At 34.4% G+C, this 27,882-nt stretch overlaps 1 protein-coding gene across 11 annotated transcripts in view; it reads right to left on the bottom strand.

Annotated features, from left to right (window-relative positions):
* The window catches only part of LOC124515213 (sodium channel protein type 2 subunit alpha), an 85,671-nt gene that overhangs the window by 19,479 nt on the left and 38,310 nt on the right, over positions 1-27,882 (bottom strand). For all 11 annotated transcript variants that reach the window (XM_047083898.1, XM_047083893.1, XM_047083895.1 and 8 more), the window contains exons 14-18: positions 22,280-22,453; positions 19,254-19,610; positions 14,841-15,320; positions 4,637-4,757; positions 546-700 (exon numbers count right to left, since the gene is read on the bottom strand). In XM_047083898.1, coding sequence (XP_046939854.1) covers positions 546-700; positions 4,637-4,757; positions 14,841-15,320; positions 19,254-19,610; positions 22,280-22,453 — 1,287 coding nt within the window. The remainder of the gene's footprint in view (positions 1-545; positions 701-4,636; positions 4,758-14,840; positions 15,321-19,253; positions 19,611-22,279; positions 22,454-27,882) is intronic.

Consider the following 27,882-nt stretch of genomic DNA (forward strand, 5'->3'; position numbering starts at 1 on the left):
GCAGCCACATTTGTATCACCAAATGGGAAAACAGGTCACACGATTTTCATATATTAATTAATATCTTGACCAAACTGACCCTTCCATTGAGTGAAATCAGATATAAATTAAGTTGTAATGCTTTCACTTTGCTACTAGTCAGCAATTAAGTTTGTCTACTATTTGTCATTCACTGTGATTGGCACTAGTGAATCCGCACAAACAAGACAAGTGAGTTCCCTGCAAAATGGAGTTTATGTTAAGCAGTTTGATACTCACCTGATAATCCCATATCATGTCTGCATAATCACTCTTTATAAGAACTACCTCTGATGACTAAAAGTCAGAAGTACCTTTCTTTAAATATTACAAGAAACCATACTTGGCCTGATTCAATCTGAGACTTATTCCACAACAATAAAAATTGCTATTTCCTGAGCCTCTCACACTGTGCTAGGGATATCGCACAATGTTTCTCACTTCACAAGCACTGGATTTTAAAAACCTGTAAGAGGTTTTTGAAGAGTTTCAGGCACAGGAAAAGGCGCAGGTCATATGTCACCTACCAGTGCTCCACTGCTGAGTAGAATCATGAAGACAATGAAGGTTTCAAACCAGTTGTGCTCCACTATCTTATAGCAAGTTTTTCTCAAGTTCCACCAGAGTTTTCCTTTGCCTTCTTCTATGCTTATCTGACAACACTTGAACTTCCGTACACAGTCTACGATAAGTCAAAGTAAATGAATAAAAGAGAATTACTCTTGGATTATGTACCTTTGTGTTGGTGGGAACCTCTTCTAAATTATTACCTGATACATTGTACATAACTATTTTTTAAAGATGGCTTCCACTCATGCAAACAGAAGTCATCTGTATAGTTTTTAAATCATTCATTCAAAAATACTTTTTATGTTTATGTGATTATTATTATGGGTTATATTACATCATAAAAACATATAGAAAAACAGAAGGAAAAATAAAATCACCGAAAATTGATATTTCCATCTTATCATCTTATGAGTGTGATTCCATTTATATATGGACATTTGAATTCTAAGTAGTTCATTTCATGGCATAATATACACATTTTGCTTTTTTTTTTTACAAATAAATAGAACTGTGAAAGTTTTCAAAATACTTCTCTAAATAAGATTACCAGACTTAACCAGAATCCATAAAATTATTCCACTATTATTGAATATGTTGCTTTAATTCTGGCTATTATCAGCAACAATGCCGTAAACACCTTTGTGTAATTTGTGTATATAAACATACTGAGTTATAGTTTATCAAGGATTGTCAACAAATATTTATTGAATATCTGCAGCATTCAAGGAATTGTATTGGACAAATTACAATACTAGAATGTGTAAACATAGCTTTTCTTTAACAAAAAGTGTGCATTTTAAGTACAGGAGTTTTGCTCACAAATTCTATAGTCACAGAAAATAAATAATATCACAAATTAAATAAAGTGTTGTGAGAACTGATCGGTCAGATTAATTTTTGATATTGAGCTTTGTAGACAAAATGAATTTCGGGTTAGACTTTGAGGGATAGGTAAGAATCAGGTCTAGTACAGGAGCTGTAAAAGAATGGAGAAAAAATGGCATCAATAAAACTTAATAATAGACCTAGAAGTTGCATAAAGGAGACAGTTAGGAGTCAATCTAAAAAAGGGACGTGAATGAGTCAGTTGGAGAATTTAGATTAAAATGTTGTCTATGAGTAAAACATTGAAGGATTTATTTGGGAGTTCTGAAGATGGACATGGTAAGAACATGGGTGTAGAATGATCTCTACCTATACAAGGGACTGAATGGATAGAAGAAAGAAGTTGAAATTCAATCAACTGAACACTAAGAAAGTAAAAACAAGGTAAGCGTGGTGATGGTGGTCAGGAAACAGGAAATAAGGCGGAGTGATGGGATCTGACAGCACACACACAGCAGGATGCTGGGGCGTGGGAGACAGATGAGTCATGACATAGGGTTTTAACCAGGAAAAGGGCTCTGGATCAATGCATAGAAAAATGGAAACCTCATCTTGAAACAAGCAGATATTTCACTGTATAGATATTTATCAGATGCTACTTTATAATGCCAGCCAGCCAGATCATAGCCTTTGTTTCATGAAAATTTAATGATGCACATTGTTATTAGCCTCTCAACTAAGAAATAAATAGCATTATATTTGTTGTTTCTTTGAGGGCAAGATCTTTTTCATATTTCTGTTTCTCAAAAGATCAAGAAGATTTACATGACCTGAAAATATTCATTGTAATAAAGTAAATGGAACTAAATTTAGGTGTTGTTTTTTTTTTTCTCTAAAGAGAATATGAGATGAAAAAAACCAGTTTAACAGAAAAAGACTGATTTTAGTGGGAATGATAAATGCCGAATTTGAGACATTGGCTTATTTCTGAGAAAAAAGGAAGAAAATGGGATAAGGAAGGAGAATAAAATGGGTCTAGTCTGTATCTGTTTTATTCTTAAATAAAAAGTCTTAAGCAAATATGATAACAGTATTCAAATTGTTAAAGTTGGTTGGTGGGCATCTATATATTATTTATCATTTTCTACAATGTGAAGTTACTCTATATTCTATATAGAACATATTTCATAATATTTCATATTTAAATGTTTTTAAGCTTCACAAATGACAAATGTTGAGAGTATCATAGTTATTATTCCATAATTACATATTATTTCCTTATTATTGCAGTATATATGCATATATTGTAACTCAAAAAATAAGCTAATTGTCTGGTAAAGAGTAAAAACTAATGCCACAGAAATTATGTTTGTGAAATACCACTTGAATTATTGTGAATTTTCACAATAATTGAATGTTTTGTGAAGTCATATTTTTTTTCATAATGAAGTAACACTGGAACGTATACAGACTTTTTGGAGAAAAATAGCAAAAAGTGACTTACTTCCCTCATAACTTAGGCTGAACAAATAGCCCTCCCTCTGAAGTTATTTAAAAATTGACAATTAATATTTAAGTATTTATTTTTACCAATGCATATAAGTCCCAAATCAATAGGTATATGCAACATAATCTTCTGTAATAGACCTTGAAAGAATCCAACATCAATTGTGATTTCTAATGTCTGTGTAATTACATATACGAAAAATTAGCTTAAAGTTTAAATTAAAATAGCTTTAATGTTATTTTTTTTAATGTTTATTTATTGTGAGAGAGAATGCACATATGCTTGCATGGGGGTGTGGGAGCTGGGTGGAGGTGAGAGAGCCAAAGAGAGAGGAGAGAGCAGCCCAAGCAGGTCCCACTCTGTCAGTGCAGAGCCTGATGCAGGGCTCTATCTCATGAACTGTGAGATCATGACCATGAGCCAAAATCAAGAGTCAGAAGCTTAACCAACTGAACCAGGCAGGCGTTCTAGTTTTAGTGTTCTTAATGTAAACACGCATAACCCAAATGAAACACATTTGGAATTAGTTGTAACAAAATTGCATTACTAGTAACAATTTGAGGCAGTCACTATTTTTAAAACAAATTTTTACTTAAGCAATTACAATATAGTATTGATTTGAGGCTAAGACATGGCATGCATTATTAAATAGCTGTTAACTAAAAAGTGAGTTACAGAAACGTTTCTGTACCTACAATAGAAATTTATTTAAGAAAGGTGAAGAATTTCATATCTTGTGTTATTGTACTAATTTTTCTGCCTCTTTGTATCATTAGTGGTGCATTCCCTCACACTCTGGACTGGCCAGGTAACTTTGCTTTTGTGAACGGGACAGGAGCAAACCTGACATAAGAGGAGGCTTGACCAGTCCTTGGCAGGTTTCCTCTTTTGTTCTTGTGCCTTCACCACTAGAACATATCTGGCCACTATGTGGAGAACGAGATGAGTGGAGCGGAGCTGAGGCAGCCCAACAGTCCGTCTAAGACCTCAGGTTTGGAAGAGAGTCTATCCAAGATCAGCAAAATCATCTAGCTGGCCTTGGACTTGTGAGCAAAAGTATGTTTTTTGGTTAAATGCTAAGAAGTTTTGGGCTGTTTGATATATAGCATTACTGTTCAGAAAATAACTGATTCATACTTCAAATAACATAATTTTAGCTTTTTTTCAGAAAGTCCTCTTGGTATGCCCCAGTGGCATGGTGCCTCATATTATATAACTCAATATATTTTGGCACTTCATTATCTGTTATCTACTGACATTCAGAACTAATAAGAAATTGACCTTGACAGATGCAAGTAACCATTAATCATGGACAGTTTTAAATATATACTTATCAATTAGTACCCATTGTAAACTGATAAAACAGTGCACAATAAATTACTTCTTTGACTTAAAATTTGTTTCCTTTAATTTTTTTTAAAGCTAAAGAGAGATATGCTTGATTTGGCTTTCTCCCTGATTAGATATTCTAGAAGGCTACCAAAACACCCATAGACTTAGGAGCATTTCTTAGTTGAACAGGATGCACAAATATAAGCGTGTCTGATTACATAAACTAAATCTTACCTTTCAAAAACGTATCTTTGTTTTGATATAGAAAAAGAAAAAAATCAAACAAGTAAATGAACAGCTACTAGATAGATATAAACGATTGGAGGGTGGAGAGAGACACTGGTAAGAGAGGTCCAATGAGCTCATATGCATGGTTCCACTTACCTTCTGTGAAACAGGCTTCAGGTTCAAGGGATTCTTCGGGTTCTACCTCAGGTTGCTCACCCTCAGCGGGAGCTCCTATATCAACTGTGCTGCCTTCAGATGAACTAGTTGCATTTAGCTTCTGAAAATCAATTCCACAGAAAAGCTTTTAAAATATTTTCTTTAATCTATAATATAAAAATTCAAAAGGCGTGCCCTCAAGTCTTCTGTATGCATTTCCTTGATCTGTAATTTAAGAATATCTTAAACATAATGCCAGTCCGCTTTAGTAGAGGTGGGGGTCACAAGATTAGAGGTAGCACCACAGCAGATTTTTTTTCTTTAAAAATATGGTGCTAACAACTTAAATAATTTTTGATTAAGCACACATGTAGAGATACTGAAACAAAATCCTGGAGAGAGCTTATGTAAGCCACCAGAGTCACATGGTCATCTGTGATCTTGCTTTTGTAAATTAGCTTGCAAATGGTATAGTTTGTTTTATTCTAAAATTGTGACCCAACCAATGAAAGCTGCACAAGTGTATTTTCATGTCAAATACAGAAAAGATTTGATCAAATGCACATAAACAGCAACAATCTAAATTTATCCACTTTTCATTGACATGAAAACATATACCACTAGTTGTTATTAAATATATTCTATAGTTTTTTTACTCAGAAAAGAGCAGCACATTGTTAGCTTTATAGCAAGAGCTGGTATTTTGCATTCTCTTTGGCCAATGCACCCCTGAGTTTCATTGTGCATTTGGAAACTACTTGTTACTCTGGCACTCTCACCTGTCCTGTTAATACAGGGAGAAATGAGTCTCTGGTAGTCATTTTGGTTTCCTTTAGGCTACATCAAATACCACCAAAAGAAAAATATAATAGGAAGAAGTTGCTTTAAATCTTGAAATCCACCAAACTTTAGTCAGGTTAGGGCGTTCAAAGGATCAGCATAAAGGAAGGTATTCCAGTCTTTAATCTGGTCTTAAAATGCTGCAGGAATGACACAGGGCCAGGTATGAGTGCCACATGGAATCAGAGTAGTTTGGGCCATAGCATTCTCGGACCTGTTACAATGTTATTACCATTAGTGCATAACATTAGGAAATGGCTGAGCTGATAAGAGCTACTTTATAAAGGGGATGAGGTAAGCACATGATAAAATGCACATTGAAGTATGTTAAATTACTATAAAATGGGTATTGTAGTCAGTACTAGAAATACTCTACTCATATTTGAGCTAAGGATTATATGGATTTGCCCCAGGAAGATGGTTCCTTTATTTTATGAAAATAATTTTCTTTATACAAAATATTTTCTTGGCATGGCGATGCTCATGAATTACAACTACTTATATGTGATATATATGAGATTGAAAATGCTTTTGTCTTGTGTAATTTAACAATATCAATGATAGAAGCATAAATATTAGATGTGAGTCTATCTTCTTAGAACTGTTTCAGGATTGCTTTTTAATTTGACCAAGACATTAAATCAAGCATTATATATTATAAAATGCTTGAAATTTGTTGAATTCTTTTTCTGCTCACCAAATGTGTCACAATACTAAACAGATAATCATGATATCTTTGTCCTTACAATCGGAATATATTTTGGTTTAAGATGACATGGCAAAGTGGGAATATTTATTGCACATATTTTAATTCTTTACACTGCATATAATTTCCTATCCTTTGTCTTTTGGCTTTGGTAAGTATAGTTCTGTTTATATACAATTGACTAAGAAATGATCAAATTATTGTCTCATTCCAATCCATCTGATTCACATAAAATTGTTACATATTAGGGACCTAAAGATACTGATCTTGTCATTTGTAAGATGTTGAAACATGACATAGATAATCAGAAAAACTGAAGCTTAGTCAGAACTGATCTAACTACAGACAGCCCACAATAAGAAATGGAATACATTCCTTTTAGGAAAAAGGATAACACTGTAAATACAGACTGGGGAAAGACCTAGGGATGAGCCCAAGGGAAAAATGAAGATCCATATTCAGGGTACTCCACACATGAGTGAGTGATTGTACCACAGTCTACATCAGTGCTGGGTATGTCGCAGGTACTCAATAAGTATTGTTTAAAAAATGAATGAATGAATAGACTTCTCCATAACAAAATGAAGATTAGGTCTTGACAGTGATTGGAAGAAGTCATCAGATAAATTCCAGTGGATCTTGGTTTGAAATGTTTCAGAGGATCCCTGTGACATAAACTATCACTTCTTTCATTTAGTGCAGTTCCTTAGTACTGATATAGAAGTAACGTCTTTTTACTGAGCTAAATATTTGTGTATTTAAAGGTCAGGTTACTACTTTTTCATAAGTGCAACATGAAAGTGTTTTGTCTCTAGAAGACGTATATAACCAGACTTAATCGTCTGAAGCAAAGATGCTACTTTTGCCATTTTTGTGTCCCTAGTACCTATCACCAATGTTTGTGTTTAATAGATGTTTGTTGCCTAAATGAATAAATGACCAGTGCATGGACTCTTTTATTCTGTCAGTAACTACTTCTGACATCTCCTAGTAAATACTTTCACATCAAGGGAATACAAATAATATTCACACTTATGTGCAGAATAACACAAATCCTTTAAGATTCTGAATTGTGTAAATAATGGCCAGCAACTTTTAGAATTAGGAGTGCTGTCTCAACATCAGGCTTTCAATTATTCAGGCCTAAAATGTGTATATGAAGAAAACTATAGTTTAACTCTGGAATTAGTAAACTAATACTGAATCATTCTGACAATGTTTTCCTTCTTTTGACTCGACGATGTAAGTGGATCTGCAGTCCCACTGGTGAATGGAACCTTTTTAAGGAGAGGCAATCTCATCCTTCTCCATCTTCCCTCTGATGTGGACCAGCATGGGGTCCACCTGTCACATGCATTACTTCACCTGGCTTACAAATAAAGAATCTAAACTGTACATTATTCCTCAACTTCAACCAATCCAGAGTCTATTTAGAGAAAGAAATGTGGCTTTAATTATCTTGCCAAAAGTTATAGTGAGTCAGTAGCTGGACTCTAGATCTTCTGTACCCCATTTTACCAGAATTTTCTAGAGAATATTTTGATGATTCATAAGGAAAACCAACCTTTATCAATGTAAAATATTTAGTAGACGTGATACATACTTAAATGTTGTAGGTTCAAGATAGTGCTTGTGATATTACTGATTCCTAAGTTTCATGACTATGAAATTAGTATTAGTTCAATTTATATTTACATTCTTATAAGTATTAGTGTAGAGTAGAACTAAATACTCATTGGAATATTAAATGAACAAAAAGTTTTCTTTCAACAATAGTACTGAGATGTAGGCAAGAAACTGTGATTTATAAAGTCTTTCTTGATAACATCAATTCAATGACTTTCTTAAAATTACATAAGAGGCAAAATTCATAATATAAAGTATGTTGACTAACAGTTAAAATGTGTAAAGAGTCCATAAAAATGAAAGGAACCAAACTAAGACTATAAAACTCTTCAGCTTCAGATATGGTCATAATTACAATAAATCCTAACTATGGTACAAATTCATCAAATAGAACTGTCAAATATACATCATTATATGGAATGATTAGAACTCATGTACTTTAAGAATTTTCAAATAAAAGTTGCTTTTAAATGCTCCAAACTAGGCATCATCTACTGCAAAATGCCATATGAGTAAGAGACCAAAATATGAATTGGCTAGGAATAGAACCAGTTCTATACTTTCAAGTTCTATACTTGACAAGTTTTATATTAAAACTTGTAAAATTTGGTTGTTTAGGTTCCCTTTTTATTTTTTGTTCTTATTTTTCAGGAAATAAATGAACTGAATAGTATTATTAGGATACCCTGCCTAGTTACATTTAAACAAAACATGATGTACTCTAATATCAGGATCAAAGAGATCAAACAGGAATAGCCAATCGTTACTTGCTATGAGTAGCATAGGCAATAATTTACTTTCAGGTGGAAATATTACTTGAACATTTATTTTAATGAAAACCTCATATTAAAGGGCTCTTCCCATTGAAAATCTTCTGTATTTTTGTAGGAGTTAAGCTGGACAGAATCATATTTTGCTAAATTATCTAATAAATAAATATCAAAGTACATAATATTGCATTTTGTATTTTTAAACATTATATCTCTTTTACTTTCCATATCATTGATAAATTACTATTAAACATTGGTGTGCCAAACTACTAGTCTTTCTTTCAGAAAGTAAAATTACTTTTAAAAATAATTAATCACGGGGCACCTGGGTGGCTCAGTTGGTTAACAACTGACTCCTGATTTCTGCTCAAGTCATGATCTCATGGTTCATGAGACTGAGCCCCATGTCTGGTTCTGTGCTGACAGGGTGGAACTTGCTTGGGATTCTCTCCTTCTTTTTCTCTGTCCCTCCTCTGCTCTCTCTCTCTCTCTCTCTCTCTCTCTCAAAATAAATAAATAAAAAACTTAAAAAAATCACAACAGAAAAAGGGAGAGAAAACTTGCTATTTTTTCATAGGCACACTTGTTTCTCATTATAAAATTGAGATACATTTTTAAGAAAATATAATTAGTAAGATGTATATAATTTAGAAAAAGATGTATATTCTACTCTGATTCAATGAAAGGAATTGGGATTTTAGAGAAAGAAATAGCCTCAAACATAGCTTAAATCAAACATTTCATATTTAAAGATTTTGGCCCTAAAAAATGGCAATCCTTTGTTCCACATGGATCTTAATGAGAATTTATATTTAAGGAGCTCTGGGTTATTTTCCGTGACAAACCTTAACACTATTATGACACTTTCATGAAAGTTATAATCTTTCTCGCTTTGGGATAAGCTTAAGGCCAAAGTGGCACCTTAATACCAAAAAGGGACTGTTGTTGTCTTAATGAGGAAGATGGCAAAATCAAAAGTATCATTAGCATTATACTACATTACCCAGAAATTATTTTTGTCTTTATAACAGATACATTACACAATTTTCTAAACCATAAATTGGATTTTAAATATCCTTCTTGGTGTGGCAAAAGTAACCCTTATATCATGCTGGCCTACCCCTCAACAGATATAGAGTGCCCCAAAGACACACACATGCTTGGCCCATTTTGTTTTTACATGAAGGACATTAAGAGCCTTTTTCTCCCTTAATTACTATCCTACTGGAAAACTTTCCCTTGAGGACTAAACATTCTCCAGGAGAAAATAATACATGGGTTCTTACTGTACCTATCCCCCCAGACCTCTCTCACATCTTTTTCCCTCTTCCCACCCCTTGAACTGGAAACTAGGATACTTTTTTAGGGAGCAGACAATGTTTCCTGAGAGAGGATAAGAGACATATTCAAGGAAATTGAAAATGATAATAATGTGAGAGCTAAGAATAAATGGAGTCAATTTAAACTGGTTTCTGCCTACTTTGTGTTCCACCATACGTACTCCAGTTAAATCTCCTAAATAAACGAATAGGTAATATATCTGATAATCACTTTCCTTGTACGCCTGTTTATATAAGAACTTGATGAATGGGATAGTCAGAAAATAAGGAAACTAACCTTCCCTTTTCCCAAGAAACTGGGAAAAACAAGCCATTATCATAAGGAGTCATATCCCACATTTTTCTGAAGAATGAATACATTATAGGACAAAAAAAATCTCTCTAGTCTCTGTGTATATGTGTATCTGTGTTTCATTGTGAGCAACTACATCTCTTGGATCCCATGTCACATCATTCCTCCAATATTTAAAGCATTACCTTCCATGAGTCTAGAGTGCCAAAGACTGAATATTTTGTTCCAATGTATAAAAGAATGCTACAAGAATGACATAATCATTGCTCCTTTCCAAAGAGCCAAATATACTTATGGTAGGTTTGTTCTATAGTTAATGGCAGAATAGGAAACTGCACCTAAATGACAAAATATTTAATTAATATTTCTGGAAAAATAATTAAATTGCACTAAGCAATTTGGTTAACATATTTGAGCACAAAACTATGATTTCAACATCAGGAAATGCAAAGGTCCACCTAATGGACCCCAAAGAGGGTTATACTCATTGCCATGCTCACATGACAAGGAAGGTCCTATCATTCCAAAACACTGAAAGAGCTCACAATGATTCTCTACCTATATAAGAGTTTGCAGTGCATGAAATATTTAAATAATATTCTTCAGGAGAAAGTTTCCCAGCAGGTTTGGGTGAAATAGAGGGGGAAAAAAGAACCGAAAAGGACAGAGGAACAACAGAATGAAGAAGTTGGATTCCAGATCTATTTTCAGATGAACATATCACCTAAAAGATGATCACCTTATTTTAAAATTTTTTTTGGTGTACAAAAGGCATTTATTTCCTTTTCTTTCAGTCTTAGGAGTTTTAGGGGTAAATATCAACAGAATCTCCCAGGGAATCATATTCTAAATTTAAAACACTTTTGGTCAATTGCTAAATAAAGCAATGCCATTTTCTTTAAAATGAAGCAGATAAAAATTATACCCATGCTGCTAGCAGCCAAAATAGAAACATTCCAATTCATTTACATTATTGTCACATTAAAATACCTTTTAGGCAGTTTGCACGTAAATAAGGAATTGCTTTGATTTGCAGATCACCCTTCAGAAAAATTTAATATGACACTGAACAAAAATTACGAACAAAGTACACCCACTGAGGCTATATTAAAAAAAAAAAAAAACAGGGGAGAGAAAGCTTTTCTGCAAGTTTTTCAAAGAGTATCTACATTTCTCCTATAAGCCCTTAGCACGTTCAAAACCGTAGCATTAAATGGAAACTAAATAATCCATTAAGGCATGCACTTTTACTTTTCACTGAATATAGTTTCTATTAAAATCTATGTAAGAAGATTAGCAACTAAATCATTTCTTTTAAAGTTAGGGTTGCCAGACTTGCCTGACCATGCTTTATATGACTCAGCATAAGAGCAGCTGTGCATATTTTTATTTTACTGCCAATGGATGGGCAAGGAATGTAGCTGAGTAACATGCAGGCCAGTCAAAATTCATTTAGAAACTGATTATAGTTATATATGTACAACTTGCTTGGGTAACCTGGGTAAAAGTGATGGCACGAGCCTCTGTCTGGTTAAAAAACACCAGAGCTGCACTCTTGATGGCTCCAGCTTGGTTTTACCCCTGTGAGAAGTAAGAATGGTAAGCAGTGAAGGTCACTATATTACACTAGTAAATTTCACTTTGAAAAATAATCATTCAAGCATGGCTTCAACATTATTAAAACACTAAAAGACAAATCAATCATTCGAAATCACAAACTATGAAAGGAATTACATTAAATACAGCCAAATAACGTTGAGTTCAAGTATACACGATTATAACATTGTATACGCCATAGAGAAAATACAAAAAGCTATCAAGGAATCACACAGCTTTGTCAAAGACATCAAAGAGGATTTAGTTCAAACTCCTAAACAACCTCCGAGTCTACTTGGTTCATCTGTCCTATAAAAAGGGATTCATCTAGGCATTCCAAAGATTTTTTAAAGTGCCCCATTTTCCCCCTTAATTTAAAAAAATTATTTAGAAAAGAAATCCATAAACTTCATACCATTTCTTACTACTATACATGTGATATTTAACAGCACAACCCCATCCCACCAGTTAAGAAAATGACCAGACAAAAATAACTAGAAGACAGAACACTAAACAGAGATTTCAGGTAGGAATATTTGGAATTCTTGGATAATTCTCTCAAATCTCGTTTAGTTTCTAGTGTAGAGCTACTAGGTTAGATACCAAAGTTGAAAACCTGCACATTTCTCTTCCCAGACTACTTCTATCTAATGACTGAATCTTTCATTAGTTTGTATTTAGCAAGTTTGATATAAAGACAGAATTGAAAATTTCTCAAGTAATAAAACTTAACAACCAGGTGGGGCGCCTGGGTGGCGCAGTCGGTTAAGCGTCCGACTTCAGCCAGGTCACGATCTCGCGGTCCGTGAGTTCGAGCCCCGCGTCAGGCTCTGGGCTGATGGCTCAGAGCCTGGAGCCTGCTTCGGATTCTGTGTCTCCCTCTCTCTCTGCCCCTCCCCCATTCATGCTGTGTCTCTCTCTGTCCCCAAAATAAATAAACATTAAAAAAAAAATTAAAAAAAAAAAAAACTTAACAACCAGGTAACAATCTCTATGGTGGGAAGGAATCAAGAGGACTCCACAGCTAAGGCAATACAATAATTCTATTTCCAACTGGCAGATCAGTCTCTTCCTCCAATTCCAAAGTACTGACTTCACATATATTATTTTGGAATACTTAATTCAAACAGAAAACAAATGGAAAAGCTTAACGGTAACTGGAAAGAGAGCTTCCATTTTCCTACTATACACCCCACCTGACTGGACATTCCTCCTATGTTGAACATAATGGTTTGAGGTGAGACATGAATATACGCTCTTTTGGAGAAGCCTGAGGCTTTAAAATTTCTGAAAATTAAGAAGACTCGCTGTCAAGATATTCAAACTTAGCCAAAAGTTTAAACTGCTGGTGGCTTTAACATTTGATTCTTCATAATTTCTTCTTAGTTTATATGACACCCTAAAATTAAACATACATAAAAAAAAATTGACTTCCCTTACTGTAAGGGAAATGTTGAGCGTTTGGTATGATGTCAAGATAACAAGAGGGGAATATACAGTAAAATTTAATGACCCAATTCTATTTTCTAAATGCTGACCTCAATTTCTGGTAATATACAATACCAGAAATTAGGCCCCACCTTTTCCTTCAGCATAATCCAACCAACAATGCTTACCCAAAATTTTATTAATATATATATGGTTATTGTTAAATTTAAAAATAATGACCTTATTAGTAAACATCTGAGTTCAACTAGTTATAGCAATTTGTTGCCTCAGGCTACAAAGTTTTCCCTTGAATCTCATCACTTATTTTGTGAAACTAGGAGCTATGGCACTGTTACTTACATGTTAATTTTAGTACCTATATTTAAATTTTCTCTGGATTTCATGTTTAACATCTACTTCTACCTAATGACTGAATTAGCAGTACTACCTGTCTTATAAGCAAGAAAGAAAAATAGCATATTCTTCAGTGATTTTACGTGATCCACATGCAAATACTGATGGAAATAGCTAAGGTTTCCTTCATAGAAATATATTTTTGTTCATAATTTTATTAACTAATGTCTAATTTTTGTGACTGTTATGCTACTTAAAGTTTATCCTTCAGGGCCTCAAACTCCCCAGTTATCTATCTTTCTTAGAATGAAGACAGTACTAGAGGTCTTTCTCTTCTCTGTCAATCAATTCAAATGGCAAGAAAGGATGAATCTTTGTTTTTGGCTGTTATTTTTATGTTTACTCAAGCTTTAATCACTGGGAATTCTGTTTTCATTTTAGTATGGTTAAACAATTAAACACTAAGGGTTTAAATTCTTTCTTCTCTTTATTCTCAACCCTGTGCTTATTAACCTATAAACAAACTAAAAGCACACTCTGGTACTCATACTCTTCTAGGAAATCAAAGAATACTTTAAACTGCCAAGATGATTAATGTAGATTGGTAAATTCAGAATTTTACATTCTCTAATGTATCATGGCATATTGTTTGTGTAGACACCATGCGCTGGTTCAGTAAGGTTAAACACACTTTCAGCATGATTCTTCATCACTACCTTCACTTCCTTAAAAAAACATTTACTTCAGAAACATGAACCTATATGTAAATATCAAGTCAAGATCCCAATCAGATTTTTCATAAATAAAAATATCTGTGCAAACTAAGTAAGATCACATTTTAAGAAGTGTTTCATAAAAGCCAAGTGAGAATTAGAACTGCCCTCTCGCCAAGTATTTTTCTAGTATGTACCAAAAAACACCATTGTGGGAGAATTACAAGGAAGAAAGTGAATAAATGAAGGCGCTTTCACAAATCTAAAATTATTTTTTTAAATTAGAAAAATTCATATTAGTCTGCATATTCATATTATCAACAATCCAAAATGGTGAATATTTGAGAAAATGAGTCAGCATACCATTTGTCTAGCTACATTTTAATCTGTCATCAACTTATCTATCACCAACTTTGCCAAAGAAAGGGTATCAATAGACATTTTCTATTTTCTTACACAGATGAAACATAACCTTAAAGTAGTCTCATAGTTTAAAGCATACATTATGTCAAAACATCTTTTTATTTAAAAATTCCTACCTCTTTGCTTTCCTCCATATCTGACTCACTGCTGAATTCTTCAGTATTTAAATTTTCAAAGTCGGACTCTCCGACAGCAATTGGTACAGTCACAGTGAGGCTGGGATTGTTTATGAATGACATATAATCACTTTCATCCACAACATATTTTTCGACACTGCTGCCTATGCCACTGGTAGTTCCATTTCCATCTTTGAGATAATTGAGATCTTTGCCTATTTCTATAGTGGTATGGTTGGAAATACAGCTGTCTTTTTTGTTATTTAGATCTTCAAGAGGTTTAATTTCATCTAAAGCCTTTTGCTTTCTAACAAAGGCTTTTTGAATAAATTCACGTAGTTTTCTCTTAACATAATCAATTCCTTTCTGCATCCTCCCCACAGCAATCTGGAGATTGTTCATTTCATTATCATCATCAGTGGCGGCAAGGTTGTCAGAACTGAACGAACTCAAGAGCAAGGCCAGGAAGAGGTTCAGAACCTGAACACAACAGGAAAATAGGTGATCAAAACATTGTGTTGTTTCAGTTGCTCTCAACTATAAATTTTCCAAAATTACTCTTACATCTCATTTTTTTTTACTATAGGTATTCCTTTTAGTTTATGATAAACTATTCTGGAAAAGGTGAATGGAATAAATACCTGGCCAATATCAAGTAATACTATTAACACTATGTCCTTTTCAGTCATTGCAAAATTACTGAAACCACTATTATATGAAACTTCTAAATGAAGTTCAGTTCCAAAAGAGAAATCTTAGTTATCTAGATAACCATACAGTGAATAAGGAAAAAAAAAGTTTTATTTGGGATGCTAAGTATTTTCCCCATGTGACCTGGATTTTCCAGGACACTGATAATTTATTATAATTTTATTCCTAAAACCAAAGATGATTCCATAAACATGATTTTATTTTTTATGTGTTTGTACCAATTTTTGCACGTAGATAACTTACCAAATTAGAAAAAAAATATAACTATTGCTAAATCAAAAGCCACAGTTTTGGTTCAGAAAATCTTGGTCACTAGATCTATAAAATGGCTGAAATACTATACAAAATAGTTATTATATGATAATAATGATGTTAACATCGACTTATGATGGTGGAATCAAGGTATTACCTTGAACAAGATTACTAATTAATCTGTAACTTGAGTTTCCAAAAATAAACCCGTCTGGCATGAGAGAGTAAAAAGATTAGTGACTATAAACCTATTTACGTACTCAACAAGTATAATTTACTAAGGGATAGCGTATTCAGATGGGACAAGGCCAAGCTGTAAGTTTTTTCCAGGATTTGATTGATAATGTTTATGAGTCTCTGATTATTCAAGCATATAGAGTAAAAAAAGGACATAGTAGTAAAGGGAGCCAAAGACAAAATGTAAATAATAAAGAAGAAAAGTCCTAGAAAAGATTTCAAGGAAAACTACAGTGAAAAGGAGGCAGCATCCTTGGTCCATTCCTACCTTTCCAATAAGCTAATAAGGCCTACAACTCCTTTGATATCCAGTTACACGTTAGTACAACCAATGGTAGTAAGAAATGTAAAAATTTGTAAGATCCAATAACGACTTCAGATAAGCTGTGAGTCTATCTTGACATCTCTCAATGGCTATACCATGGCTGCTGGTATTCATACTAAGGCCTACTCCTTTACTTCAAGAATTTACCAATAAAGTTATATTTTAATGTGCTTTGCTTTTGGATTTATTATTTGGATGAAAAATAGATGAAAGAAAAAAATGCTACATTTTGGTTTTTATCCATAATAAAAGTGAATTTTGGTGTCATAATTGTTTTCTAGATTTGATTTCTGAAGGTTTATTAATGAACTTTGTCTATTAGGAAATTTTTTCTTGATATGTATCAATCAACTCTCCAGAGTGAGATCCAACTTGTATTTTCTCTTCAAAGTACTGAGAAAATACTACAGAGTACTGTTATAGCTATACATGGCCCACTCCCGTTTCTTGTTAGGAGGGTGGGGCAGTCTGTGGCCCCACCTCTGTCTTGCCTGTGGACCAGGCATCACAGTGATTCCTGACACTTGTGGTGGAGCACCATAAGAAGTTTATGTGAGTTCAAATGGTGTTCTATCAGTTCGCCTTTGGGGGACTTTCTTCTCTTTAGTGAGGATGAACAGTAAAAATTATAGGAGGCAGTGCATCAAGTCATTCTGCCTTGTTTAAGCAAATGTAATCTGAACACATTTCCTTACTGGTGGCAAACATGACAGATATTATTACTACCTTAGTTACTCCAGAAATATATCCAGGATATGACAAAAGAAGAAACTTTTAAAGCTGATAGTAAAAAAAGAAAGGAGAGCCTTTAATTTTTTCCTTAAAGGTACAGGATTTAAATTTATGTATGTAGATGGAAATGATTATTTTATAGACTATATCTCTTTATTCATATATAGTAATATAAGTTTATATGAAATGTCATCATAGGTATAAATACTTCTGAAATTCTCTTCTCAACTTGAATCTTCTGTACAATTACATGTCAGATTTGTCTTATTTCAGTAAATTAATAATTTATATGGGATACCCATCTGTATATATGCATATATTTGAAATCAAATTAAATCTATAATACAAACTTATGACTTTTATTTCTGTTCTATATAATCCTAGGACTATCTGTTTCTGTACTATGCAATCTTATACTTCTCTGAAAGCAAGCAAGTTGTACTGGGGATTGTGGTGGCTATAAAATATACCTACAAATTATTTGATACTCCTCCACTCAAAAGTTAAAGCCCAATTCCTTCTTAAGTTGAGTTCTTCTTAGTGACTAGCTCTGATGAATACAACATGGCAGAGGGACAGTGTATGACCTCAAGATCAGAACACAAAGAAAGCTTCTCCTTGCCCTCTTTCTCATGTCACCTGCTATGGGAGAAGCCAGCTGCCATGTCATGAAGATACTCAACAATCCTATTGAGAGGTCCATGTGGAGAGGAACTGAGACTTTGTGCCAACAGCCAATAAGTAACTGGGATTTCCTGCCAATAACTAAGAGATGGAGCCTTCTTGGAAGCTGATCCTTCAGCTTCAGTCAAGACAACTGGGTCTCTAGCCAACATCTTGACAACAACCTTATGACAGACCCCGAGTCAGAACCACCCAGTTTAGCTGCTCCCAAATGTATGACCCACAGAAACTAGAGATAATAAATATTTGTCATTTTAAGTCACAGTTCAAATTTCTGGATTGCACACTGCTCATGTTTTTTGTTACTTCAAGAATAGGTCTGAATTATCTAACCCAATATTGAGGAGGTTGAAATCTGCAAATGAACAGAAATAAATGATAACTGTTAGCCTTTTCTTCTTCCTTTGGGGAACTGGAGGTTACTTTTATGTGAAAAGAAATTAAGTCTATAAATTATATACTTTAAAATATTGGTTATGTCAGTCCTTGTTCTATGCCTCTGGATTGGGACTTAATCATGAAACTCAGTATAATTACTTAATATTTAAAGTAGAAGAACCTGATACCCTCATTAAGTCTATTGTTTTCTCTTCTCCATCCACTGGGTCCACTGTTGCTTGGTTTGGGACAGTCTACTTTTCTTCCTAACAACCTAATCTTACATCTTAATTAAAGATAATTCAGGTTCAACTCCTTGACAAAGCCTTCCTTGATTATCCTTGCCATTGTAAAGCAATGTTTCCACTTAGTGAACTTGATACATAGTACTTTGTTTTTACATTTTTGACATATGGTACTTTCTATTTTAATCCTGTTTGAGTAAGTCATATCACTGTGTCATATATATCTTTTTATCAGCTTTTCCATGCCTCCAGGAATCAGTAAAGATGTGTTGAGAATGGTTCATTGGATATAGACATGGTAAGTGATTTTTGAGTCAATGTTACTTGACAACACTATAGTTTCTAAGTACCAAATAACTTATGCGTGTTTAATGGATTGAGATCATCATTAATTTTTAACTCCAATTTGTAGGAGAACTGAATATGAAACATTTTCAAGTGATACTGCTGTTGATACTTATAAATAAAATGAGTGACTATTCTTAGTAACACATCCATGCTTTAATACAAGAACTGAAAGATAAAAGCCAGAAATGGCTCTCTCCATGGAATAGTAAGAGGTATAGTGATGAAGAACAACTTTGATTCAAAAGGTATTTTAAGAGTTTATGTTATATGCCAATTATGTCTCAATAAAACTGGAAAAAGTTAAAAACAAAGAATAAACAAATAGTTAAAGAACACTTATGTGGGTCTCCATAGTCTAAACTATACCTGGTTCCTGCAATAATGAATAATTGAGGATTGATTTTAAAAAGGCCAAAAACATAAAACATTCATCTGTTGAACATAATTTTTATGGTTACATTGTCTTTTACCGAAAATAAGGAAAATGTTTTTACTACATACCACCAGGTTTCCAATCACCATGACCATCATGAAGACAGTAAGGCACATGGTTTGGCCAGCGACTTCCATACAGTCCCACATGGTTTCAATCCACTCTCCACACAGTACGCGGAACACAATCAGGAAAGAGTGGAAGAAGTCATGCATGTGCCAGCGTGGGAGCTCACAATCATTGGAAATCTTGCAGACACATTCTTTGTAGCTCTTACCAAAGAGCTGCATGCCGACCACGGCAAAAATGAAGACGATGATGGCCAACACCAAGGTGAGATTACCTAGAGCCCCCACAGAATTGCCAATGATCTTTATCAGCATATTCAGGGTGGGCCAGGATTTTGCCAACTTGAAAACTCGGAGCTGGAAACAAGAGCAAGAAGGCTATTACTGCCCTGCCTTCTAAAGAATCTGTAAATTTATTTACAGGGAAAATCTACAGCATAACTGTCTTAATTGTAGGGTGGTGGGTTATTTGTGTGTCAAACTATTATCTAGCAAATGTATCAGTTATTTAATACCATGCATTATTTTTCATTCTAAAATAGACTGTTTTGTAAATAAAACAATTACATTATACAGTTCTTAATGGCATTTTAATAATGATACCCCAAAATTTCCAGAATCTTACATAAGTATATGTAATATTCTTTTTGTTTTTCTATGGGAAACTGATATATCTAAGATTGATGGTGATTAATTAGCAGAAACTGTTTCAAAGAGGTGGAGGCTGTCATTACTTAAAAGCCCAAAGTAGATACATTTTGTAGTGTACTTGAGATGCACAGGTACAGATAAAGTTAACACAAATTATACAAGGTACAAGAGAAAAACCAACTAATTTCTTTAAATCTTTAGATTGCTTTAATCTTGCTGTTATCTTTAGTTGGTTGTAACATCAGGCTGTATTTTATAGGAGATTTATTACACCGTAATCCCCCTGCCCTTAATTGCGTTTTCACTTTCTGTGGTTTCAGTTACCCACAGTCAACCATGGTCTGGAGGCAGATGATCCTTCTCCTGACATATTGTTAGAATGTTAATAGTGGCCTAACAGTTTGTCACAATGCCCACGTGATTCACTTCACTTTATCTTATCACATAGGCACTTTGTCACCTCATATCATCACTAGAAGAGGGTGAGTACAATACAGTAAGATATTTTGAGAAAGAGTGACCACATTCACATAACTTTTTTTGTTTTTAATTTTTTTTAAATGTTTTATTTATTGTTGAGACAGGGAGAGACAGAGCATGAACAGGGGAGGGTCAGAGAGAGGGAGACACAGAATCTGAAACAGGCTCCAGGCTCTGAGCTGTCAGCACAGAGCCCAACACGGGGCTCGAACTCACGGACTGCGAGATCATGACCTGAGCCGAAGTCGGCCGCTTAACCGACTGAGCCACCCAGGCGCCCCTCACATAACTTTTACTAAGAGTATATTGTTGTAATTGTTCTGTTTTATTATTACTTATTATTGTTAATCTCTTACTGTGCTTAATTTATAAATTAAATTTTACCACAGGTGTGTATGTATAAGAAAAAACAGTATATATAGGGTTCAGTACTATCTACATTTTCAGGGGGTCTTGAAACATATCCCCACAGATAAGGGGGGATTACTCGAACTACTTTATTTGAGTAAGAAATACCTGGACTTAAGGAAAAATATATATTTTGTCAACTCTTATGTCTTTAGTGACTTAATAAATCAACTCATTATAGTGTGTAAATGGCTTGCACCACTGTACTTGACATGTTGGTTGTATTATTAGCTCATGGAATCCTCTAAAGTACCATTTATAGTTCAACTGCAGCAGCGTTTCATTTCTGATGTTTCAGGAAATGTCAGGCCAGGAGTAGTGCGTTATTTAATGGCATATAAGTGATCCAAAGGAAAAAATATAAGCATCAAAATGTTTAATTTATTGCCAGGGAATAATTAATGCAAAAGAGCCTACATACTAAGCAAAACACTAATGATATTATTTCCTATCACTTCCTACTTCCCCAAACTGAATCACAATCATCACAAAGATTTACTAAACACTTTTTAAAGTACTTGCCCATACTACTTGTTATACAATCATTTCTAATCATTTCTGTTGTTGTTTGGCATCCTTCTAGGTTCAAATTAGATCCATAGCTATCTAGACGACTAGGTAAGGACCTTAGCTGTAAGGATCTCAACTCCAATTTGATCTTTGAAAGCAGTAAGGGAATTCTCAAAAGACTTCACAGCAAACTCTTGAACCTAATCACCATTAAGATAAGTTACCGATAGGAACTTGTCTTTACAAATTATATACAACCTCTGTTATTTGAAAGTAAATCACAAAAAGAGCCAACTCAAAGTAATAGCATGATAAAACGTATCACACTTGAAATGGAAATGTGCCAAGTGATATTTTGTCTCTTAATTTAAAAGATTCGTGAACTGATGAATATAAAGATCAAATAAAAGACTTTGTTTAAAATTAATAAAACATAATATAGGCAACTCTTCTTAGAGACTGGATTTGGTGACTTCCTGGTTGGCTGAAGGGGCAAATGCATGGGAAGCTCTATCATCTTCTCTTGTCTACTCTACCCAGTCTCAAGTCTTGACTTCTATGGGGGCAAAGTGGGCAAGTCCATAATTCTTGAGCCTCTGAGAGAAAGGTGGCTCATCCTAAATCTCAGCCAAGCCTTATGAATGGTTAACTCCACATAACTGAAAGATGAATATTGTGTTGTTTAATTGTGATTTGGATTTATATATGAATCCTTTTTTTTTTCTCCCTCCCCATTAGCCCTGCCGTTCAATCACTAAAGACAGAGCTGTTGGCTGTTCATTTGAATGAACTTCAATCTATCCATGAAAGCTCTGATAAAGATCAGAGTACTCTCTGATTGTGGAGAAATCCAGTTTGTTTTTAAATGTATTCAAATAATATTGTAACTGTGGGAAATCCTATAATTCTTACTAGATAAGAGTGATGTCTGATTATATTAATTATAAAAACATTACGGATACTCCCAGTTAATTTACCAGCCGAAATGATCGGAGAACTGACAATCCTTCCACGTTTGCCAAACCGAGCTCCATTAAACTAAGGCTCACGATTAAGCCATCAAAAATATTCCAGCCCTCTTGAAAGTAATAATATGGATCCATGGCAATTATCTTCAGAAACATTTCTGCTGTGAAGATCCCAGTGAAGACCTAAATGAGAAATGTTATTACACAAGTGAATACTCTTGAAAACACTAATAATTATTGTCTCCCAACAGACCACAACCCAATTACAAATTTTAAAAATTGGTTTAGGTCCAACAAATCAGTAACCTCAAATGGTCTGTACTCAAATCAATATTTAACTGTTTATTATATTTAAGGCTTATTAAGTGATGAGGAGTACATGAATTAAGACAATAAAATTAATATTGTCATTTTAGTTATCTTACATGAAAGGTTCAGTTAAATCATTATGGTCAACTGCTCGGCTCTGTCTTGTGCTAAGAATATTTCACATTAGCTGTAATAAACATGGTCACCACCAGCCCTACTGATGGTAAGAATACTAAAAATAAAAATTATTTTCCTGACCAAAAAGAAGCAGCATTCTCCATTCTCTATTTGCTTACTCTACAACTATTTCAACCTTTCTCCTCCACATGTCTTCAACTGTTTCCTTATCTTTCACTCTCAGTACTTCTGCGTCACAGAGAGGTAACAGAGGTCAGCCAACCTGAACTTTCTCAGTGTTCCATCTACCTAACTACTTATATCCAAACCCATGCTTTGCTCTAATTTCTCTGCCTGTGTTCTGTGTCTCCTTTGGTCTTCTCAAAGAATTCACCTTCTCAATTAACCTGTAGTTTTAATCTCTTCTTGCTACTGACTGCTTCCAATTGGGATTTTATAGGGAGCAACGGACACTCAGTCCTTCTCTACCACCAGCATCATCAAAGAAACTCTCCTTGCATTCTACTTCCCCTGTTAGCTACCCCCTATACATCCTCTCCTCATGGCCCAACTTCTTTAAGAGGTTGGGTATTTGTCTATACTCAGTAGTTCCATTTCTTCAACTTTACAACATATCAGTCAACACAACCTGCTTTAACCAATTTCACCAACATAGCCACCAACATCACCATTGCTAAATTCAATTGAAAATTTTGCAGTTATCTTGCTTACTTCTTCAGAAGTTTTTTCACATTGTTTACTGTTCCTTGTTCTTTAAAATATTTTCTGTTCCTGGCTTCAGTGATCCACACCTCCCTGGACACTTCTCAGTTGCTTTTCTTCTAACAAATTATTCGATATTGGATTTCTTCAGAGGTCTCTCTGTCCTGGAAATTCTTACTCTAATTTTCCTTTTACAATAAGTTTACACTTTGAGATTTATTTTTCCATTCAAGCACATCTCCTGAGGTCCAGAAATATATACCCACTTGTTTATTCAATACTTTCATTGAATGGCTATTTTACAGGTATCTCAAATTCAACAGATCCAAAATTCACCTTAAAATTTTCTCTGCACAATCTTGCTTCTCTTTTGATACTAACTCAGTAAATGAACTCACTCTCAAACTTGGTGACTATCTCAGAAACCTGACAGTCTTACTGACTTTTCCAAATATCTCTTGAATACTTCAGGTTGAAATTCATCCATGCAGGCATTACCAGCTTATTCTCCTTTTATTGTTGAGTAGACATCCATTGTTTGAATATTCTACAGGTATTAAATACTGTGTAACACTTTTTGTTTCTTTTCTAAGCAATCTTTTTGCCACTCAATCATATGTGCTAATATTTTCATATATTTTACACTTACATACACTGTAAACTCTTGCTTTAAAAAATCAGCTGTCTTTTAAAGCAATTAAGGAAAAAAGACAGTCTTTTCTATTTACCTACATTTTTAAATTTTGAGTGACCATAATTCCCAGATTCAATTTTCCATCTAATATGCTTTTGTCCTTCAGCCTGAAGAACTAACTTCCTTTGGCATGTCTTGTAGCATTATTCTGGCACAACAACTTCTCTGTTTTTGTTCATGTTAAAGTCATTTCACATTAGCTTTTGATGGATAATTTCACTGCAGAATAATAAGTTAACTTTTTCTTTTTTTCTTTCTTTCATCAGGGCATTTTCTCATGGACTGAATTATTTCTGATGAGATATCAGCCCCAGTCTTCTGGCTGTTTCTAAAAGTTTCTTTTATTTTCAGCAGCTTGACTAAGATTTGCCCAATGTAGTTTAAATTTATCCTTGCTGATGTTCACTGAAATTTTATAATTTAATTTTAAAATGTCTAAATTAATATTTGCCACCAATTTTGAGAAATTTTTGGCCATTGCTTTTTCAAATATTTGTTTTGTTCTACTCTTCACCTTTCTCCTTCTGGGTCTCCATTATGCAAATATTAGACCATTTGATGTTATTTTGCAGATTAGGAAGACTCAGTATACTTTTCTTTTTGGTTTTTCTCTGCCATTCAAATTGGATCATTCTATTGATTTGCTTCAGTTTAGCAACCCTTTCTTCTGTTGTCTGCTTTTTAAAAAACCCATCAAATGAATTTTTCATTTTAAGATTTTTTCTTTTTAGTTCTAAAATGTCTAGATGATTCTTTGTTATAGTTTTCATTTTTTCCTGTTCATACTCTCCATCTGTTTATTCTTTATGACCATTTATTTCCTTCAGAGCATTAAACACATTTATAATAGCTCCTCTAAAGTCCTTTTATGTTGATGCTAGCAATTCAGTCATTTCTGGATCTATTTCTATTGAGTGTTTTTTCTCTCAACTAAGATACATTTTCCTATTTCCTTCACATATCATGCAATTTTTTATGTGATGTGATGTGTTGTAGAGAATTCTGATCAATTATTTTCCTCTGAAAAACAATGATTTTTGTTTTATCAGGCAATTAGGTTACAGGTTGGCCACCTGGAATTTATGGTAGCTATGTTTTATATTTGATTAGGGCAGAATGATTTTGGTTTATTCTTTGTCCTAGCTGAATTCTAATTCTTCGGCATAGTCTTTACTTCTGAAGTGCAGCCCATGTGGGGTTTCAAAGAAAAGCTTGAAGTGTTTGTTCAGTTTCTCTATCTTGGTTGGCTTCAAATTCTAAACTCTGTTGTGAGGTGTTCCTTTTTATTCTATTTTTTTGGAACTGTTTGCAAAGGATTGGTGTTAATTCTTTAAAAAGTTGATAGAATTCACCAATAAAACTATCTGGGCCTAGGCTATCCTTGTAGGAATAGTTTTGTTTTTTTTTCTTTCTCTAATCCAATTTTTACTTACTACAGGTTTTTTCAGATTTTCTATTTCTTCTTGACTTAGTTTCAGTAGTTTGTTACTTTCTAGGAATTTTCCCATTTCATGTAGGCTATTAATTTGTTGGCATAAATTATTCATAGTATTCCTTAAACTTTTGTTTATGTAAGGCCCATAGTGATGTCCCCTATTCATTCCTGATTTATTTTAAATTTTTATTAAAATTTTTTTAATGTTTATTTATTTTTGAGAGAAAGAGAGAGAGAGAGAGAGAGAGAAACAGAGTGCAAGTGGGGGAAGGCAAAGGGAGAGAGGGAGACACAGAATCTGAAGCAGGCTCCAGGCTTTGTACTGCCAGCTAAGACGCAGGGCTCAAATTCACAGACATGGGGCTCAAACTCACGAACTGTGAGATCATGACCTGAGCTGAAGTTTGATGCTTAACTGACTGAGCCTCCCAGGCACCCCATTCCTGACTTTTTTTATAAGTCTAGGTGAAGATTTATCATTTCTGCTGATCTTTTTATTTTTATTTAAAAAAAAAAATTTAACGTTTTATTTATTTTTGAGACAGGGAGAGACAGAGCATGAACAGGGGAGGGTCAGAGAGAGGGAGACACAGAATCTGAAACATGCTCCAGGCTCTGAGCTGTCAGCACAGAGCCCGACGCGGGGCTCGAACTCTCGGACTGCGAGATCATGACCTGAGCCGAAGTTGGCCGCTTAACTGACTGAGCCACCCAGGCGCCCCTCTGCTGATCTTTTTAAAGAGTCATCTTTTAAAATGTTTATGTATTTATTTTGAGAAAGAGAGAGACAGAGAGGCAGTGTGAGAGGGGGAGGGGCAGAGAGAGGGAATCCCAAGTAGGCTCCGTGCTATCAGTGTGGAGACCAACGCAGGGCTTGATCTCACAGAACTGTGGGATCATGACCTAGCTGAAATTAAGAGTTGAACACTTAAAACGACTGAGCCGCCCAGGCACTCCATTTTTCACTGATTCCTAATTTAATTCCATTTTTGTCAGAAAAGTATTTTGTATGATTTCAATCTTTTTAAGTTTATTGTGGTTTATTTTATAACCTAACATATAACCTATCCTGGGTAATGTTTCATACGTCTTGAGAAGAATGTGTATCCTGTCCATATATTTTCCACTATTCCATGATTCATCCCAAAATGCAATTCTTGCCTTCCTTAACACATAAAGACAAGTTCCACTTTGAATTGTCCATTTGTTATTTTTGTCTTTCCAACATCTACTCTCCTAGAAATGTCAGATTTGGATTTTTTTTTTTCTCTTTATAATCCACTCATTTACTCTGTCTTCAGTGATAAGAAATGGTACTGGTGTGCTCAAATAGGGCATTCTAACTCTAGAATCAGAGTAACTGACTGGCTTAGAAATAGTCATGTAACTACAACCAGGCCAACAATATTCTACTCTTAGACCTTTGTTAAAGTAACTAGTTAGGAAGCACGATCCTTCTGCTCAGGTGTAAGAAAAAAGTTGGTAGAATGCTGCCATCAATAGAATACCCAGCCAGAGATGAAGGAAACATATTGGGAAGAAGTAGGGTCAGAAAATGACTCCCAATGACATTGCTGGAGAACCAGAATCTAGATAGGTTAAAACATGGAGCTGTGCCCAAATGGACATTAGCTACTTGAGGTAATGAATTCCCTTTATTTTTGCTTATTCCCATTTGTTTCCTAATATCCACCTCCATAAAGTTTCTTTCATCCATTTCTCATTTTTTAGAAATAATGTTGTAGAGGTTCTTATATAGGTGAAAATTTGGACTAGGTAATGTTATTGTCCTTTCCTACCCTCCAGTTCTATGATTTCTGACCACAGTTTGTAGGAGTCTCTGAAATAGCTTTCAGAGTCTCTGATATAGTGTTCAGACCTCCCATTGTTCTGCCAATTTCTCATGGGTACAGTTGCCCCAACTGTAAAATACAGACAATCATAGTATCTACCTTAGGACTGAATTTATGGGAACCTAGAAAGAGGGAGCTCATGTAGATTTCATTTCTCAGGTTGGGAGGTGCATGAGAACTTAAGCCACTTACATTGGTATCAATATATTTTTGTTGCCTGAATTTATTCATTTTGTTTATTTTTTTAATGTTTACTTAGTTTTGAGAGAGAGAGAGAGGGAGAGAGAGGAATAGAGTGAGAGTGAGTGGGGGGAGGGGCAGATGGAGGGGGACAGAGGATCCGAAGTGGGCTCTGCACTGACAGCAGAGATCCCGACATGGGGCTTGAACTTAGGAACTGTGAGATCATGACCTGAGCCAAAGTCGGATGCTTAACAGACTGAGCCACCCAGGTGCCCTCATTTTGTTTCTCAGTGTAAGA

Source organism: Lynx rufus, unplaced genomic scaffold (genome assembly GCF_022079265.1).
Source record: "Lynx rufus isolate CCGP_SWC_20201006 ecotype Redwood Valley unplaced genomic scaffold, mLynRuf1.p SCAF_2, whole genome shotgun sequence".
NCBI classification, from domain to species: domain Eukaryota; kingdom Metazoa; phylum Chordata; class Mammalia; order Carnivora; family Felidae; genus Lynx; species Lynx rufus.